Here is a 19,372-nt window from a genome sequence, read left to right as displayed (position 1 = left end):
GCAGCAAGCGTTAAAAAGCCAGGCAGGCCGTTTGTCGCTTTAACCGTTGTTGAGGTGTAAGCGGACGCTTTTGTCTTTCCGGACAATGGATGCCAATGCGGCGCGCGTCAACTACACAGCTTTAGAGGATTAAGGCCGAGGCGGTGGGGCCGCAAACGCGCTCACTCGCTTGGCCGCCACGCGTTAAAAAAAACACACACACATATGCGATGACAAAGACCTGCTGAGCGCACACAAACATGCCCACACGCACACACGCGGGATCTAACAGTATCCAAGATGGAGCCTCGCAAACAATTTGTAAAATGATCCCATTGAGAGCGTGAAGGCATCTGCGATGGATGTTGTCATGTGAGATGTTTGAAGCGGTCACACAATGGGCCTTCACGTAGCACCCTTTATTGTACTTGTCGGGTCGGCGGGAAGAAGAAGAAGAAGAAGAAGAAGAAGGCGTCTGAAGCAGATGCAGAATCATACTATACAGTCAAGATAGTAACGCCGTCCCTTACAACAACCCCGAAAAACAAAGAATAAATATATTCACAACTGCCTCTAATATTCGTAGGAGATGAGCACGTAAAAAGGTACCTTGGTAAAAGATAATTGTTGATAGTTGATAAGTTTTGTCCCTTTTTTTTTTGTCTTTTTGTCGTCAAAAAAAGTCCCGCATTTGGTCCATAGTTTGAGGAGAAAAGAAAGGTTCAATTAAAAGGTGGAGCCGGGGTTCCTCGAAACTTGTCCAAATGAATCCACCGCCGCAGTGTCCGTCCGTTCTCGGCCGCTATTCAAAATCAAATGAAAATGCCACGTCGGTAGAATTGGCGGGTCGATGCTAAAGAGCTGAATGAAAGGCTGGAATTTGTTGTGAAATCGAGGAAATGACTCACGCGTTGATAAAAATGAAAGTTAATAAGATATCATATAAGATGGCGACCTGATTGGACAAAGTGCTGAAACAGTTTTTAATGAGAACAAAACAAATGCTAATATGCTAGCAGTTGTTAGGCTTAATGGGGATGACGTGAAAGAATCGAAACAATTCCAATCATATTTTGGGATCTCCTCCTCCTTCACTCAGATTGGTCATCCTATCCTTCATGTCGTAGTTTAGATAAATAGATCTGTATTCATTAGAAAAATAAGCCTCGACCACACTTGCTGGCTGCTCGTCGCTAAGGCACTTTTAGCTGTTTTTTTTCCCCAACCCGATTCTCCAGCTTTTGATGTTGCAGACCGCTGCCGCCGGCGTGAAAACCTTTTGACGCCCCCGCAACCAAAGTGTAGCGCGAGTCATCCCTCCAGGCGGAGATCCGGGAAACCGGTAATCCTCACCGATGCAAGTAGAATGCGGGGCAAAAAAAGTGACCCAGCTTTTCATCCAGGAATAGTTTATAGTGCAGTCCCCCCCTAAGGGCTCCTCGCCAGACTCTGTACAGGACCGCCTGAGAGGGGCTAAAACTGGTACGAGCGGTCCAATACCTCCATGTAGTCCGGCGTGGTCATCAGCCGAGTGCCCTGCTCGCCGCCTTGCTCGGTGGAGGTCGTGGTGACCACCCGCGTCTGGGGCCCGACAGAGGAGGCGGCGTCCTGCGGCTGGGCGTCCTGCGGGTGAGGGTAGCAGGGCGGCGGCCTGGCGTACCTGTCCGGCAGATCCCGGAACTCCGGGGCGGGGAGTCTGAAGAGGCAGTCCACCAGTTCTACCTTAGGCGTTGGGCCCTGGCTGTCGATGACGGTGGGGCACAGGATGCCGTTCTCGTGGAGGCCCGGTGCGAGCGGCGCCACTGCCCCGGCAACGGTGCTGATGGGGGACGAGGTCACCTGAAGGGTCCATTCGCGGTCTTTCTCAGCCGTGAAGCGGTACTCGCCGGGCACTTTCTCCTCCTCGGCGCCGGGGCTTTTGGCGACCGAGATGGTGTCGTAGACGTGGTTGTGTTGCGGGGGCGTCTCGGCCAGCCCGTGGTGGTGATGATGGTGGTGATGCGTCCCCTCAGCGAAGATCCCGCATTCCATCTGGATGCCGGCCAGGTCCACCTCGCCCTGGCGACGGAACGGCAGCTTGTCCCGCCGCCTCAGGGTGTACGCGATGAGCGCCGCCCCCGCGAAGAATGCAGACACAAACAGAACCAGAAGGCTGAGAACCAGAACCGAGAGCGGGATGGAGTCCCTCCCGGGTGGGATCAAGGGACCAGGCTCCGGGTCAGGGTGGCCGAGGGCCGCGCCGCCTTCGGGTGCCATGGAGGTGACCTTTGGCTGCTCCTGATCCTCCTGGGCCTCCAGCTCTGGGCACAGAAGCTCCATGGAGAGGGAGCGCAGGTCCACACCTTTGTTTTTTTCCGGGGAGTGGCACACCACCTCGCCCATCACCACGACCGCGCTGAGGCTATCCAGCCAGCGCTTGAGGGGCGCCGCTTCGCAGTTGCACTCCCACGGATTCTGCTGCAGGTCCACCTACAGAACGATGACACAAATTGGGCAAAATAACTGTCAAGCTGCTTTGCCTAGAATAAATATTTCCCGCATTATTTTAAAAGATGGCAAACGCCATAATCAAAACAACATATTTGATTTGTTTTGCATTGTTTGACAAGCACTTCGAAATGTAAATAATTTCACTCCGGGGTCATGGAAACTGCGGAGCGCCCGGCATTTATGGCGTTGCTATAAAAAGCGTGATTTGCCATCAATAAAAGATGTTAGGAAGCCAGCAGACAACCTGTACGCCTCTCAAGTGTTGCCTTTAAAGTGGCGCCTTCACAAGGGTACTACAAGAAGAAGCTTTCGTTTTTACAATGAACCCTTCGGTGAGTTGAAATTTAAACGTGAAGTGTAGGTACGTAAATGTATTTTGCTGTTGTAAAGTATCCATCGTGCGTCGCTAAAATATCCTTTAAAAAAATCAAAATTTATACTGCGACCACGTTATAAGGTGACACAAAAGTTAAAATGCGAGAATTTCTCAATTTTATCGCGGTGCCATTTCTGAAGTTGAGCGTCACGTCGTCATTGGCGCGATGGCTAACTGGAGGGCAGGCGCTGGCACTTTGGGTTCCATCTTAATTAAGGCCACTTAAAACTGGAGATTTATGACATTCAGCAAAATGTCAAACCCGCTTTTTTTTTGTGTGCTGCAACTTTCCTCAAACTTCCAGCATTGACTTGTTTGACTTCTTTATTTTTTTTAAAATGGCAGCAGTTTTGAGGACTTGAGTTTTTGGAGTTCAACCAACACTAAGTTTTAAAATCAATGAATAATTATGTTTATTAAATATGATTTTTATTATTGTGGCTTTATTGAAATATAATGAGTAAATGCCACCATCCTCCCCGGGGCGTTCTTTTCCGTTTCCTTTTTTCGAACATCTGTCCATACGTTGTTTACAATCCTTACGCCCGGGCACTGTGTGGGCTACTTACTGTCGAGCTGTCAATCAAACGGGAGCTTTGACAAGCCGGCGAGTGTAAATTACACTGCTTCAGTTAGAACGTTGACAGGCGCCGGTTGCAGGCAAGTTACGAGCCGGCGGGGGATACTGGCGTGTAATTATCGCCAGGCTTTTTAGGAAATTAATACCAACAACAAAGCGCCACGTGGAAAACAAAACGTGGTCAATTTGGACTTTTTTTTTGTGTGTGTGGCTCATGAGGACAGCTAAACTGAAATTATTAATATGACGAATATGTTTCGTATGAATTAATGACTGCTTTGGCAACACAACAAAGCGTTTTGTTTTTATAAATGAATGCCACTTTTTCGGAGGCCGTCATGAAACACATGGTTAGTTACTGCAGGTTTTAAATTGTAGTCATAGATGTGAATGTGACGTTACTGGTTGTTTGCAAAGTATATATTTATGTCCACTCATTTTCACCATTACAGAAAATTATGTAGTAAATTGCAACGTCGATGTGACTTCGATTAAATTTTCAGCTCTAAAAAAAATCTTTGTTTGAAGCGGCCATTTTACACTCAGTCGTATCTTCTAGAAAGTTTGAAAAAAATAAAAATTCCCCGGCACCAATTTCACCAGTTGTCACATAATTGGGTACACGTCAATCAAACCATGAGGCACAAAAAAAAAAATCTCAGACCCATTTCCTAAATTGAACAGAACGTCTGCCACTTTGGTTTGAATCGTCCATTTTGCATTCCGTCTGTGTCGTTGGAATAATTTAGCCGCTGTCACCGGTTTTACCGATCAACGTGAAATTGGGCGGACATGTTTATTAATACCGCACGTACGAAAAACTTTTAAGCAAGTTCCAAACTGAATAGGGACTTGGCCAGTTTGTCACAGTTTGGATGATTACAATATTCGGAGGATTCACCATTAAAAAAAAAAAAAAAAAAAGTTTTATGACATCTATGTGTGTCATCTTATGACAGCAAATGTCGAAGCTGCTGCTTTTGTCTCCCCTAATAAATAATGCAGTGCCAGTCATCCCCATCACATGAAAAACATTTATATACTCCACACAGCGTGCCATGAAATCTTTGCCACTGTGGTTATAATTATATCCACGGGCGTATTTTTGTCAACCAGATAAAAGAACGTGCAGCAGCGACGGGAAAATAAAGAGCTTTTTTTTTATTGACAGACAGCTAATCTGTTAATAGACTTCGAGACAATGATCGCGCCCCGAATCAATATTAAGATGATTAAGTAACGCCACGGTGGCGCCCGGCTCGGTTTTGATCATTGCGGGCCACCCGCGTTCTCTCTCGGGGGCTGATGGAGTCGGAAAATTGAAAGTGTTTTTGCTGTTTAAGTGGAATTCCAACCATTTTTAACCTCTGTGACATTGGAATTGATTGACACGGCATATTTTGGTTAAAAAAAAAATAGCTAGCCAGCCTGCGGCTAGCGTGCGACTCGTAACGGTCCACATCTTCTAAATGTAAACTCGGCGACTGACCACAAGGTGCTAATGTAACAGTTTCGATCTTTACTCAGTCTTATCAAACATCGAGATGGTCAAAGGGAATCCGAAGAAGTCATTTTGTTCAGAAAGGAAATGTTGACGGCTAGACGGTTGACGGCTAGCGCAAGAAGCTAATAAAGAGAGTGTCAAACACGACAGTCACAAAAGATCACAATCATGGTCACCGTCTTCACAAAATGTTGGCAGCTGGTTAGCGTTGATATAAAAAAACGTCAGAAGCATGCCAAAAATCCGAAAAGTAATATGAGAATTTTGGCATGAGTTTGCCTGATTAAAATGACGTAGCATGACCGTATAATGGCCGTTTGTGTTATTGCCCGGGTTCATCTGACCCGAAACGTATTAAAACAAATGTCTTAGTGTGAAAAAAAAAAAAAATCAGGTTACATAGGTGACAGACTGCTCCGCTCTGGTTTTTCTGAGCTTTTCTTCCCGTGTTTGTTTGCCTCCCCGCAAATTCTCTGGTGGATTGTGACCCACATATCAGCGTGAGAAAATGACACGCGTTACCGCCTCTGCTTCTTGGTGAATATTCATGAAGCGATTATTCCGTACGTACGTGTTAAATCTGGTGACTTCTCATGGAGGCCTCGGCGTATACTTTGGTGTAGGAATATCACTCGTGTAGAGGGTATGTCTGTTTTGGTCGTGGTCATTACCAGAGAGAGCTTTCCCCGAGTACTCATTCCCCCAACCGTAATCATTTTTGGCCACGACTCAAACGCTGAATCACTTTCTAGAAAAAATAACTCGTTATAGTGACTTTTGAGTATTTTTTAATATCTTTTAGAGAGTGCTCGCAGGGAGGTGTTTTTGCATGGCGTCCATGAGTGGGTGTTAGGGTCTAATCCTGTTCTTGACGCTCGCAAAGACTCTTAAGCTCGGCACGCTTATGATTGTGACAATGGGGCTGATTTTGAATGCATGTGGAGCACAGAAAACCAACCACCGACGGTGAGGCAGTTCCACGGCCGCGTCGCTTTGTATTCCTCACAAGAGCTACCAACACGGCATTGATAGAAGCGGAGGGATTAGTCGGCTGGACGATACAAATTAATTTTGTCCTGATTTTTTTTTTCCTTCCGATTTTTAGCATCCGATTGTCAGATGGTATTAAATTGACAGTTGACTGTTAGCAAGGCAGATGGGACCGCATAAAAATTTGTCGTACGTTGTAGAGAGCCATACGTCGCCTCATTCCATACAGCGATGTGATTTCCGTTATTACCCCTTAGAAGAGCTTGCCCCAAACGCAACCCACAGATGCTGATACTAAGAAGCCATTTGTTCTGCGGCGGAATTACAAAGTTAGCGGGGCCCTCGGAAGGCTTTATGAACACTGACAGCGGTTCCCTGATGGTGTGAATGATTCACGCTCATCAAAAAAACACTAGGACTTTTGTCGCCCTCTCCCTGAGCAAACTTTAAGGCAACGAAGCCCCGCCCACGGCTGGGCTGCCAGTCTCCGAAGAAGCAAAGCCTCCCTCCATCAAGGCTAATCCACACCCACCGCAGCGCAAGGAAAAGCTCGCCTAGCGCGATGTACTCGAGGACAAAATATCTCGCACTCCAGCAGCCCGTCCTTATCGCTTCATTGTGTTTCGCCACGTGATTGCAAGGTCAGACACGCAAAAGCTCTTTAGTCTGACGAGAGGTTTTGTCTTTCTCCTGATTTATTAAGAGCACTTATGCAAATCTAGCCGCTCGCAATCTTCCCCGGTGATAGTAGTACCTGAGGCGCCGCCGCCGTCCCGCGTGCCACAACAACACACGGCGCACATGAACGAAGAAACACTGTGCCTCTTGTTTTTAAATTCAACAATGTTAACAGTAGATTGATGTCGAGAGAAAAATCAAAACAGAAAGGATTATTACGGAAGGAACGCGGCGACACGGAAACAACCATGCGGGGAAATAAATAAGCTCCCTGGGACATGATCATGCACTGGTGGTGTTGTGCGACATGCTCAGCCACACAAAAAAAAAATTGGAAACTTTTCCTCTAGAGACCCTTGATGGGACAAATGAAAAACCCGCTACATTGTGACATGACCGCGCATCAGATTGGGTTCAAGAACAAAGTGGCGTAGCGCTGTGGGAACGCTAATCATTGTCTCAAAAAAATCCAAGGCAGACAGGGCGGAACAAACATGGAGGCACATAACACTGTGGACCCGCACCAAGACTGCGCTCGACCTGCTTTTTAATTTGTAGCCAAAATCCAAAAAGCCGTGAGCCCCGGCAACATCGGCCAGCCTTTCTCCCAACGCTCTCATGTTTCAAACCTCCGGAGAGCACAACAAAGCGAGTGTTCTGCCGAGCATTCCCGGGTCGTCCTGATCCTCCAGTGCGGTAATCCCGGTCTCCTGGGTTCTTTTGGTACTTGTGCATCTCGGTCTCTTGGCGTGCCTGCCGTGCTCCGCTAGCGCATCCCCCTCTGTTCCCTCCCCTGACAGCTCGGCTCCCTCGGCAGCTTTAATGCAACCCGCAGCAGAATGGAGCCCGTGCCGCAGACTTAATGGCCGCCCTCTAATTCTAACGCCTTCCACATCACTGCCTTAGGGTCGAAGATATGAAACTCATGCTCTGCCCTCCGGGGTCACGTTTGTACACATCCATCCATTATTAATGTCCACCCTACACATGCCGAGGAAAAACTTCGAGAATGAAATAACCGAGCGCCTTATATGACTCATTCTTTTTGTTTTCAAATAATCATAATCTGTGGCAGTACATCAGAGCCTGGAAGGGGGCGGGAATATCAAACTAGGCAAAAATACGCTAGCGAAGAGTCGGAGAGCCGGCCCTTGTTTTTGTACATTTCGTCAAGCTGTGAAAATACGACACGTCTTGGCAACGGGCGTGTTAGTTTCTTTTAATCTGCTCGCCTGACGTGTAAAGTAAATATAGTTAAGCGCCTTTGTGTGAGCGCACGCGTGTCGTAAACAAGCGGCCGTGAGCCGACGCAGTTCTTTCCTCGCTGTCACTCAAGATAACAGTTTGATGAAGGCATCTTGCCAGATTTCCGATTTTTTTCTATATATTAAGAATTTATTTATTTAACCCAGCAAAAACATTTGAACCAACCTTCACCAAGCCGGTGAGATGCTCCAGTACACCTTCCATGGGGAGTTGCAGCAAGTGGTTGTTCCTCAGGTTGAGGCGAGCCAGGTTCACTCCGGAAAACACGCCCAGTGGGAGACTTTTTAGAAGGTTGGCATTGAGGAACAAAAGCTGCAGGGAGGGCATGGAGTCCAAGGTTCCTCGGTCTATCTCTCGGATCTCGTTGTACTCAAAGTAAAGGTACCTGAAGCAGAAGTGGAGAAGGAGCGTTTTGGAAAATGGATTCATTAGAATAAGCGTGTTGATGTTGTTTGAGTGTGTAGGAGGAATTTGTATTTCCTGCGTAATGTTTGTAATTCTGTGTGGGTGTGTATAAGTTTGTGTGTTTGTGTATTTTGTGTGCGTGAAATGTGTGCGTCAAAATGATTCCTGATTAAACTCATTACATGATTTGTTTTTTTAAAAAAAAAAAAAAAAAGGACGAATTGATGAAGTTTGCAAGTGGGTCGTTTAGTAAGAGCAGCGGTGGGTAAATTGCTCTTCTTCGCCTCTCAGCATTATAATTACATAAATGGATATTTATGGAAATTAGCTATACAGGAATTGGTTTTAATACACACTTTGTGTGTGTTGGTGTTTGCATGAGTGTGTGTGATTTAGGGATGTGACAGCTGGCTGCAAGTTCAAGGGGGGGGCAAACGGGCCACATTAAATTTTTAAAAAGGACAGATGGGTGAGGTCATTCATACATGAAGTTGAAATAGTTTTCTCAGCAGAGTTTGGACTTTTGCTTATTTAAGTCAGATACTTTTAGTAAGTCGACGACGAAACGAACGCAATAAATATTTCGAAAGACTCCTGATAATGTGAACGCCCGGCCGGTCAGATGAAACGAAGCGGACCGCAGGTGGCCCGCTGCTGATATGTTTCACACCCCCCGCACGGGACACTATCAATCTTGAAGACCTTTCCAAATCGATAATAGTACTAAGAGTGAACTTAACACAAGTCCCGGCTAAATCCTTTTCCTTTGCTCGCCAGCCGGTTAATAGAATTCTGCTGCTGAAATGAGGCCTGCTTTAAAATTAATTAGCACTTGCTCACCCCTGAGCCTAGTACTAGTGTTTTTTTTTTTTGCAGGTCCAGTCTTTCCTCTTCTTTAAATATTAAAGATGGATAACAGCATAAATCTAATTAGTGACTGTAGATGTTTGCCAGAAGCGTCATCGGGAACGTTCGTCAATCCATTTTCTATACGCCCTCATCGCGAAGGTCGCTAAGCCGGAGCTTCTCGCGGCTGACTTTGCAGGTTACACCTTAGACGGCCAATCGGATGGCACAAAAAAGACAAACGACCTTTTACACGTGTCCCGGGCCAGTTTGACACCATCCATCGCATACTTGATCGGATTAGTTGAGACTTAAAAAAATAGCTGGCACCGCGACATCACCAGATCCTATTTAAATGACAATCGAGCAAAAAAAAAAAATCCAGTTTTCCTCAGGAGCACATCCTGACACCTTATCAAGGTGTTTGCATGCACATACAAAGTAAACATTGGTTCATTTCTGAGTTGTCACTCACAGCTACCTCACACCTCCTCATAGCCTGAAGCCTGCCACCAGGCTGTGTGACTGACTATTGATAGCCTGCAAGAGAGAATGGCCTCCTTCCCTTTCAATCAAGCTTCAGTCAAATGCTAATCGCCGCGCAACCTCTCGGCACGGTGAAATTAATTTCCTCGTATTTATAAACAAACTTTGAAAAACGTAGTCACGACGTCCTACCAGAGATTTTGCAGCCCCAGGAACATTTCGGGGCTGAGCCGCTCTAGGTTGTTTCCGTTCAGGTACAGGCTCCTCAGGCTGGTCAGGCTGGAGAAAGCGCCTTCTTGTAGGTAGGAAATGCGGTTGCTCCCCAAGTGCAGTAGGTCCAAACTGGAAAAGTTCCAGAAGTCGGTGCGGTAGATCCTCTGGATCAAGTTCCCGCTCAGGAAAAGCTTGCGTCCGTTGAGCGGTCGCGGCGTCAGCTGCGACACGTTGACGAAGCCGTTCTCCTTGCAGTTGACGGTCAGGCCAAGGTCGGTGATGTGCAGGTTGCACGTGCAGCCCATCGGGCAGATGATGGGAATGGGCGGCCGGGTCTGGTAGCCGGCTATGGGGGGGTTCTGGTTGGGGGTCCGTGACGTGGGCGATGTCCTGGAAGGCCGAGGCCTCTTGGTAGGCCGCGGGGGCTTATCCCGGTCCCTGCGCTCGGCGGAAGAAGAGGACGAAGACGTGGAGGTGGTGTGAGTGTTCTGACGGGAGCCGTGCACCATGGAGGACGGTTTGGTGGGTCTAACCCGCCCCGGGTGGGAGTTGGGCTTGGAATTAGGGGGCAAGTGTTGAGGCTGCGTGGCCCCGGTGGCTCGCCTGCCTTCCGCTTGCAAGTCCTTATCCGGGAGCTCAGCGCAAAGCTCCTTGCGAGGGATCTCCCTCAAGTCCTTGCCGTGAAGATGGAAGGGATACTCGCAGGTAACATCCCCCACCACGGCCGTGTAGGGGATCTGACCCAGCCACTGCTGCAACTGCACCGCCTCGCAGCCGCAGTTCCAGGGGTTCTCCTCCAGCTGGATCTCCATCAGGGAGCGACCCACGTATTCCAAGGTCCCGGCGTATGCCAGACTCTTCAGGCGGTTTCCCCTCAGGTCCAGATGAGTCAGCGACACAGATCTGGAGCAGAAGAAGGAGGGGATGATGGGGGAAGTTAATGAACGGAAACTGCGATTGCGGACAAGTCTGATGATGAATGCATCTTTTACTCGGCAATAAAACGGGGGACACGCTGCCAACGAGCAAAGTCGACTAGAGCCCAATTGTCAGGTACCTGTAAAAGATGATCTGGAGTGATTATCCCTTTGTTTAAGGGGTACAATAATATACCCTTGAGGGTACTGCTCCAGTGACGATCCATTGGACCCCTTTTAAAATCTCGCACCGTTCAAGAGACGCTCTTAACGCCTACACCACAGGATAATCGCTCAGGATCATCTTTAAAAAGTAAATCTCTACTTAACACCTCCTACATTCGTTCAGGATAATCTTTTGGCGACCGACAGTTGAGCTTTTGCTGACTTTGATAGGAAGAGAAATAAAAACTGGGCCAGATGTCGGTACGCGTCTTGTCGTACGTGAAATCAGATCAGTCACCTGAAGAGATGCGCAGGCAAGATGGGGATCAGGTTGTCGTTGAGGATAAGAACCCGCAGCTTGTAGAGGAACCTCAGAGCGCCGCTGTCGATGCGTTTAATCACGTTGTAGTCGGCCTGCGGGGTGGACAGCAGGGGCGAGCGGTGAGAGCTGGCAAGACTTCTCTGCTTCTCTGAACGCTGTCAGAAGCACTGAGCAACATTTACAACCTCCTTCGAATATTTGTTCCATGAAATTGAACCGATATTTCTCGCCTTCGCCGCTTCCGGTACGTGTTTGTGGTTGTCGGATTATTTCTGTCCTCTTTGATTTCAGTCTCGCTGTGTTGCCATGCCGATCTAATCTGCTCAGAGCCTTCAGAATCAGGAGTGCTGGCCGCTGGAATTTCAGTATTAGCATTGGGACAGTTTGTTAAAGCAATCAGATTTCAAATCCCCCATCACCGGGTAATGATTACGTTAGCGTTTTTCCGTCCTCTGCTCAGTTAGCAAAACCGATTTGACATTTCAACGATGCAAGTTGACCACTTGCACCGCTTCAAGCTCCAGGTGAGATGCAGATCAATCGCTTCGAAGATTCCGATGGGTGATCTGAAGCTTTTTATGGTTTACTCAAGCGTCAAAGAAGCCCGTAGGCACATGGAAAGGATTTTTATTTTATTTTTCATCTCACGATAGGTAAACATCTGTAGCTGTTAAATTAGTGACCTGCATATGCACAGACGGGGGAACTCTCGTGTCTGCAGGCTTGGGAGGAACAAAGATGAGATTTGAGATGACACTATGCCATCCATATTCAAGACGTAATGTTCGGAATTCATTGTCTAGCGCTATAAGATGAGCAAAAAGAGAGTGGGTGGTGGTTTTAGATTTATTTTGGACACAACTTGTTACCGACCAGACAAAACAACCAAAGCTCAGTCCCCGAGCTTGTTTATTATTCTTTATCCTGACAATATCCAGACTTGCCAGCACGGTTCCAGCTCAATAAATTCAGTTGGGTTCTTTAATCATCTATATCGCCGGTGAAGATGATATGGGTTTCTATTATTTGATAAACAGTGTATGTGTCACGGTTACATGTTATGAAATTCCATTTCGGGATACCACTGATGGTTTCTATTCTCACGAAGGCGGGATGAGACGGCTCGCCACTGGTGGGCGGTAATGTGAAAACCTCCGGGGGGAGATTCTCACACTTTGGCCACCTGCTAGGCGGCGTCTATTTCAGCAGCCTACCTGGAGGTACTCCAGAGCCTCTAAGCCGGCAAAAGTGTCATTCCTGAAGACCTCCAGCTTGTTCTCGTGAAGGTAGAGGCGTCGGAGCTTGGCCAGGCCGTGGAAGGCGCCCACCCGGATGTCCTGCAGAGCGTTGTTGCCCAGGTTTATCGACACGGCGTTGCCTAGGTGCTGAAAGCCGTTGCTATAGAGACGCCTCAGCGAGTTCCTCTGGAGGTTGAGTTTGAAAGGGCGGACCCACGACTGGGACACCTGGATGAGGCGTTTGATGAGTCATCTCATCAATTATGTGGTTTAGAAGATGGAAGGGAGGCTACCTGGCTGCCGTTGGTGAAGCCCCGCCCATCGCAGTGCACGTGGAACACGCCTTCTTTGACCTCGCACGTGCACGGCTCGAAGCAGGGCTCGTCCACTTCTTCCTCGGAGTTGTCCACCAGGGGGGTGTGCGTGGAGGTGGGCGTAGGGGTGGGGCCGCCGTGCGAGGCCCGGGCCAGGCCGGCTGCCGCCGCGCAGCCCAGGGCCACGGCCAGGGTGACCCACTGCATCGTCGGCGCGCTGCTTCTCCCAGCTCAGCTCAGCAGCCCGGGGCGGCGGCCTAGCGTCGGCCCCGCGCTGGCGTCCATACGTCGCATCCAACGCGACAAGGACACAAACACAGTTAAAAGAGGGCAAACAGCAGAGCGAGGCAGCTCGGGATGAATCAGATTGATGATGCGTCACGAACATAGCCAAGCGCACAATGCACGTTAGATCACAGACGCCCCGGGGCACGACGGAAAGGGGCCGGGGATCGAGAGCCTTACCGAGAACAAAGCAAATTGGACGTATGGCGGCACATCTGCGAGACTTTTGAAACAAAACAAGAGCCAGGTGCTCACGCGTGGACAAAAGACAACTCCCAATTGAAGCCCTTGAGATAAGAGCAAAACATTTGATCAAAATTAAATTGCTATGTAGTGGAATGGCTAAATCACACAGGCTACAATTTGCAGGGTCAAATCAAGTTTTTGCTAGCAGGGGATGTTCTGATTACCTGTCTACGTGCATTGCTGCACCGTTGATGTTCAGATAACCGAATCTGGTTGTTTTAAATATTCACCGCCAGATTCTCATTGTTTATGTTTAGTTGAAGTCTGGCTGAGCAAGTTTACGTCTAATCCCATCCCGCCTTGCCTCCTGTTTTGTTTTGGCAGTTGTTGTTCCGCATCACGTCAGTCTATTGTTTACGTGGCTGTACTGACGAAAGCAACCACGTGCACCCGTTCACCTGCGAATCATTTTTAAAAAAAATCTCTTTTGAGTAGAGAGGCATGAATATATTCATCGGCGTGCTCAAATGCCCCGCCGAAGCCGAAATGTCACGCGTGTTGTTTTTAATGTATGCAATATGAATATGGGCAAATGCAAATGGGGATTCATAATACTTCCGTCTAATGAACTGCTCCATTTAATAGCTCCAATGGCAATCAGGGAAGAGAAGGGGAGAAGGGGAAAGAGGGTCGGTCCCGTCGTCTACGTTGGCGGTTCCCGTCGGAGACCCAAACGTCTGTTTTTAATTCAAAACAAAGTATTTGGGAATGGTTTGCGATGGTGACAGCCGATACAAGAGATGCAAACGGGAAAAAGGTGCTCAGTCATGGTCACAAAAACACTGCGGAGACGCTCGAGTCTTTGCAGGGGCATCTTTGCTCCCGAGTCTTAATGAGATCTAAATTGGATAAAGCATCTCGACGCTCGCAGACGGCGTCGAGCACTGTCACGCGAAATACAATAATGATCCTGATGGCGCGGTGGCTGTAATCATACAGCAATAATCTTTGCGTGGGGCGGGGGCCGTCCGACTAGGAGGCAGCGGTGGAAATATCAGCGCCCGGGAGAGGAAGAGCAATCACAGAGATGATTACGACAAGAAAAACAAGGGTTGGATTGGGAGGAGGCGGAGAAAGCTCGTGGCAGGCAGGGTTAGAATAGTTTTTTTCATTATAGTTTCATTTCCTTTTCTTTCTAGGATTCGTATCCAAGAGCAAGTTGCTTAGTTTTTATTCCTTTTGTTTTTCATCTTAGTTGATTATTTCCATTTTTGATATTGTCTGTCTACATGTGTTGCTCCACCGTGTTCAGATAAACGGCCACTTATGATGCTAACTGTTAGCATTGAGCTAGCAAGCCCTTCCCGATGATTCGGTGTTCTCCTCATCGGTATATCGAGTCACGTTTATATCTCAAGGCGCCGCCGTATCTTTCGGGCCGATCGATGAACCGGGTGGGCAGTACGCGGCCCCGGGGCCACGCTTTGCCCACCCTTGGCATCAAGAGTCACAACTCAGCCAAGTCGGCCAGCCACTCGGGAGAACGAGAGCTCTCGCAGTGAAGCGGCTGAAATCTGATATTGATTACATCCTAACGCTCACTCTCGCTCTGCTTGCATGCATGCACCACCGACAACTACGTGCGTGTGTGTGTGTGTGGGGGGGGAAAACAAAGAGGTCAAAACAGACACACACAAAAAAAAAAAACACGTTCCCATTGCCTGCCAAGCTTTCCGACTCAGGTAGCTATCCACGTGTGGATGAACGAACGCTTTCATAATAAACGGATGTAATGCAGCATAGCTCGCAACACAAATCCTGTAAAAGCATGAAAACACACACACACACACTGAGGAAGACTTTTGGATGGGCTGCCGAAGTCGCACACACACACACAAATACAGCATTATCTTTTGAAAGCACACACCCACTTCCTGACAGAGTTGGCGCAGCCCTTCTCTGCTTTCAAGGCAATCAAGGTATTCTGTTCACTTGGCCAACATTACAAAAATGAAGCAAGACTGATTTCGCCTCGTCCTAACCAAGACCATCAAATGTCTTCCATCTTAGAAGAATGTCCAAAACTGGTTAGGCCGACATTTTTGAAGTGTGTGCCGTACACACGAGTCAATGTTCTCTGATCCCCGACTACTTTGAAGGCGCTTAAAATTGTGTTTGTGGAAAAAGACTTGAGGAGAAAAATCTGCCCTGTTTTGATTCATGGCTGGGGGCTGCCATTTTGTACGGGGCTGTCGAATGAAATTAATGTGACTACACGCCGATCCACTACTTGGGTCAATTTGACCCAACTTTCTTCTGTGCAACCTCAAATGTTGGGTCATTTTTTTGTTATGGTCATTTTGTACAAAACAACCCAGAAAGTTGAAAGGCCCAAATTGTTCCAGATTGGGTTTTTGTTGACCCTAGTTGGGTCCAGTGTACACGGTAAAACACAACTTTTTGAATAACTCACAAAACAAGCCCCAAAATTAAATATCCCCCATAGTTGGCCATATCCCGTTCCAAACGCAAACTATGGCAAAATGACTTTTTCCCCAATTATTTGTTCTTGCTTCAAACAAAATAGATTTTTCTCATGTATCCTCCATTGGGAATCCCTGCCGTGGGCCAAGTCGCCCACCGCAGACTTTGGAACCAATCGTAATGTTGTGGAGCTTCGTTTTGTGTCCCCGTCGGTCTTTGCAGGAGCGTGGTCCTGCTTCAATTGAATTGTTTTGTCTCGCTTTTCAATGACCCTCTCTCCCGAGGACTGACGCAGGCGAGCTCTGGAAATGACGGCCACTTCGCTTATCCCTCCGGCATATTATTCCTGTCACATAACTCCGGTGTCTACTGACCCCCCCCCCCTCCCCCCACACACACCCTCGTCCTCTCATGTCCGTCAGAGTAGCCTGGCGGTCGGCTTCTGCATACTCCAAACGGGCAACTGCACTATCAGGCATCAACAAGCACCCCCCCAAAAAAACCTCACACCCTCTCCCCCCCCCCAACCCGCACCATCCCTGATCAATGGCATTGAGAGGGGAGAAGAGGAGGAACGGTGGTCTTATCGTTCTTATCATCCAGCAGTAAAAGAAAAATCAATTAGCCGACATACACTATGTGAAGGCATGACCAATTAAACAGCCAAGTCATTAGAACCATTTAACACACAGCGACCGATGGAAATCCTTTACCCCCCCCCCCCCACACACACACACACACACACACACGTTGTCTCACACGTTCACACAGCACACACACTTAAAAGCATTGACAGGGGCTTAAAAAAAAAAAAAAGAGCCGGTGAAAAATACTCACTCAGTCCTCCGCCAAAGAATCAGGGAACGACCGGGAGAAGACTTTTACAGGCTGAGTGTCGACATAGCGCTCACGTTCAGCCGCACTCTCCTGCATGCCTTCTTTTCCTCTCCTCTCTCACTCTCTCGCTCTCTCTCTCTCCTGTGGAGGCGGATGAGGGAGGCAGGGAGGATGATGATGATGGGGAGGAGGAGGGGACGGGGGGGGACGTGAGAAGACTGCAATGAGGAAGAGGATAGAGAGGGAGGGAGGGAGGGAGAAAGCTTTAGGATGCAGGTCCGCTTTTCCACAGCGCAGCCCGGGGGAGCTGCGGCATCGGACAGCCTGAATGGCGGCCAATCGCCGAGTCCCAACGATTCAACGACAGAAATGAAGCAATAGAAATTAGGAAACGGTGACAAAACCAAATAGTTTGAAGTGGATGAATTAGCTAGTTGTAGGAGTACAACTTAAATCGATTGAATAAAAAAATCGGCTTTGATTCGACCGAATCATTGTATTCATTGCACCGAATCGTTTACCGCTCACCGCTGATTTATAGCCCACATACATATACATTAGGGGTGTAACAAAAAATGATTTTAATCGGAAAATCCGTTTTGATTTTAACGATGCGAGTGCATTGAATCGAACCAAATTGAAAAAAATTATCGATATGCATCTTTTAATTTAAAAAATATATATATTGTCCATTCCAATATCCCCCCCCCCCCAAATGTTGTGCTTTACCAACAAAAATTCAACATCTCATCTTACTTAATGCATCTCAGCCCCCCGTGCCTTTAAGCACCGGCAGTTTGCCGTGCGCGTTGCCATGGCGACTCTCGCCATCTGGCTTTTCGGCGCGCACGCCAGCACACACGTGTCAGGCGATTTTTTAAAATTTATTTACTTTTAAACGATGTGACTTTCATGAGAGGAAATCACATGGAGGCCCTCAGAAGTTCACAAGGAGCTAAACACCTGTCACGACGTGAAGAGGAGGAGGAAGCGGGCGCAACAGATGTCACCACGTCGCAAATTAGCTTGCCGCGCGTAGCCGCTTTCGCTAGTGACGAGCGGCCGGGCTACTTCACGTACTGGCTTGTCATCAAGGACGCTTTTATGATGATCCCTCCAGACTCTTCTCGAGTGCTTCTTTTGTTTCCCTCTTCCGCAACTTGGGAACAATTTTTGTCTTTCAACTTAAAACAAAGATAGTGAAAGATTAATATTTCAGTTATATTGAATTGGGGGGGAAATTGATTGACTTTCATTAAATTTTATGAGACACGGTGCGAAGCCTAGGGGAAAAAGATGCCTATTGTCTAAGATTAAAAAAAGGAGAAAGAAGTATAAATGGCCTCAGGCTGACATTTTGAACATCACCGCTCAATTGTTTCCCGGGTTTGGTCATGTGACATTCGCAACGCGAGCCCGTTAACATCAATTTCCGTCCACAACAGATGGATTAATCTGATTAATTCTTATTCAGTATATATCCACCGTATGCATATAAAACAAAGCCTGACCAAAATGAAGCGTAAGCTGTTTTTCTTTTTTTAAAATTGCTAGCCTTTGCAATTTGAAAATTTAATCCTTCTACTTTGTACATCGATTTGAATTTATTTATTCAGTCCAGGAAGCCCGGTTACTGATCTTGTATCCTTGACACTTTGGGGACATTTCTGTTCCTTTTGAGCCCTGGGAAAAAAGTACCCCCCAAAAAAAAAGCCCAAGTAACGATTATTTATAGCTCACTTTTCCCAGGTAATGGCCACCAAATGCTTTACACGAACAAGCTCGGAATGCAAAGTAGCCGGCCGGAGACATAAGCATAAAAGAAGAGCGACAACAAACGCATAAAAATGAGCCGACAGGAAAGCAGAACACAATTACGTGTCGGCTCATGATAAAAACGTACGCTGTCTTCGAGCGCCGATCATTGGCTAACGTCTCAAAGTCATTTTGGATTTTTTTTTTTGATTGGCACGGGAAAGAGCAACGGCCACGTACTCGCTGCAAATCAACTGTTACCTCGAAGTCCAATTATCAGCACCATTAACTTCAGCACCTTGAGGGACTCGGTCCAACTGTACTCTTTTATTTTGTTGCCGCGTCTACCTTTTGTTGCTTGAGAACAAACGGCGGAGTCAATAATTAGCCCTTTAGGGAATCGAAGTGCACCTTGTACATTGAAGAGGTTGACTCCTTCATGTTCTGCTGGTGTCTCCATCACCCGCTACATTCAGTCCGCCGATGACACGATTCTCAGCCTAATACGATTCCTTCCCGTCTCTACAAATGAATGATTCACTCCAATTGCGAAATGATTCCCTCTGATTACGGTACCAAAATTAAGATGAACGCTAAATCCGACACTTCGGTTATGATTGATTGACTCCAAATAAATACAATGATAATACGATTCAGTCCAAATACGACAGGATTCACACCAAATAGGAAATGATTCACGCCGAGTGCAAGACGAGTCATTCAATCATGATACGATTCATTTCGAAATGACCGTGTTCAGTGTGGAGAGGATTCACTCCAATAACAAGCTAATAAGATTTTTGTTAGTTGACGTGTGCCAGATGAAGAGACTCGCGTGACAAATGATGGCCGCATTAGCGAGTAATAAGAGCGAGGGCCTTTAATAACAGTTGCACATGACAGAAAATCATTTTGTAATGACATTTGAAGCCTTTAAAATGATATCCAGGCCATGGCATAGTGGACAATTACGACGACGCATTGATGCGTGTCGTTTTTTTTTTTCTCCCCCCCTTCCCCTCCGAGGCTCTTTTGCATATCGGCGAGCTTCAGGAA

At 47.4% G+C, this 19,372-nt stretch overlaps 2 protein-coding genes across 4 annotated transcripts in view; one reads left to right on the top strand and one right to left on the bottom strand.

Annotated features, from left to right (window-relative positions):
• nrd1a (nardilysin a (N-arginine dibasic convertase)) overlaps window positions 1–19,372 on the top strand; it is a 50,807-nt gene that overhangs the window by 18,868 nt on the left and 12,567 nt on the right. The gene's annotated exons all lie outside the window — the stretch shown is intronic.
• On the bottom strand, window positions 384–16,739 carry LOC125980971 (SLIT and NTRK-like protein 3). Its single transcript, XM_049740704.2, has 7 exons — window positions 16,562–16,739; window positions 12,749–13,043; window positions 12,432–12,683; window positions 11,194–11,309; window positions 9,793–10,716; window positions 8,029–8,248; window positions 384–2,448 (listed from the first exon to the last, which is right to left on the bottom strand). Exons 2-7 carry the CDS (start codon window positions 12,974–12,976, stop codon window positions 1,453–1,455), a joined length of 2,736 nt encoding a protein of 911 aa, XP_049596661.1. The 5' UTR covers window positions 12,977–13,043; window positions 16,562–16,739; the 3' UTR covers window positions 384–1,452.

This window comes from Syngnathus scovelli, chromosome 14 (assembly GCF_024217435.2).
Source record: "Syngnathus scovelli strain Florida chromosome 14, RoL_Ssco_1.2, whole genome shotgun sequence".
NCBI classification, from domain to species: domain Eukaryota; kingdom Metazoa; phylum Chordata; class Actinopteri; order Syngnathiformes; family Syngnathidae; genus Syngnathus; species Syngnathus scovelli.
The sequence above is the reverse complement of the archived record's forward strand: the minus strand, read 5'-3'. Positions and strand labels throughout refer to the sequence as shown.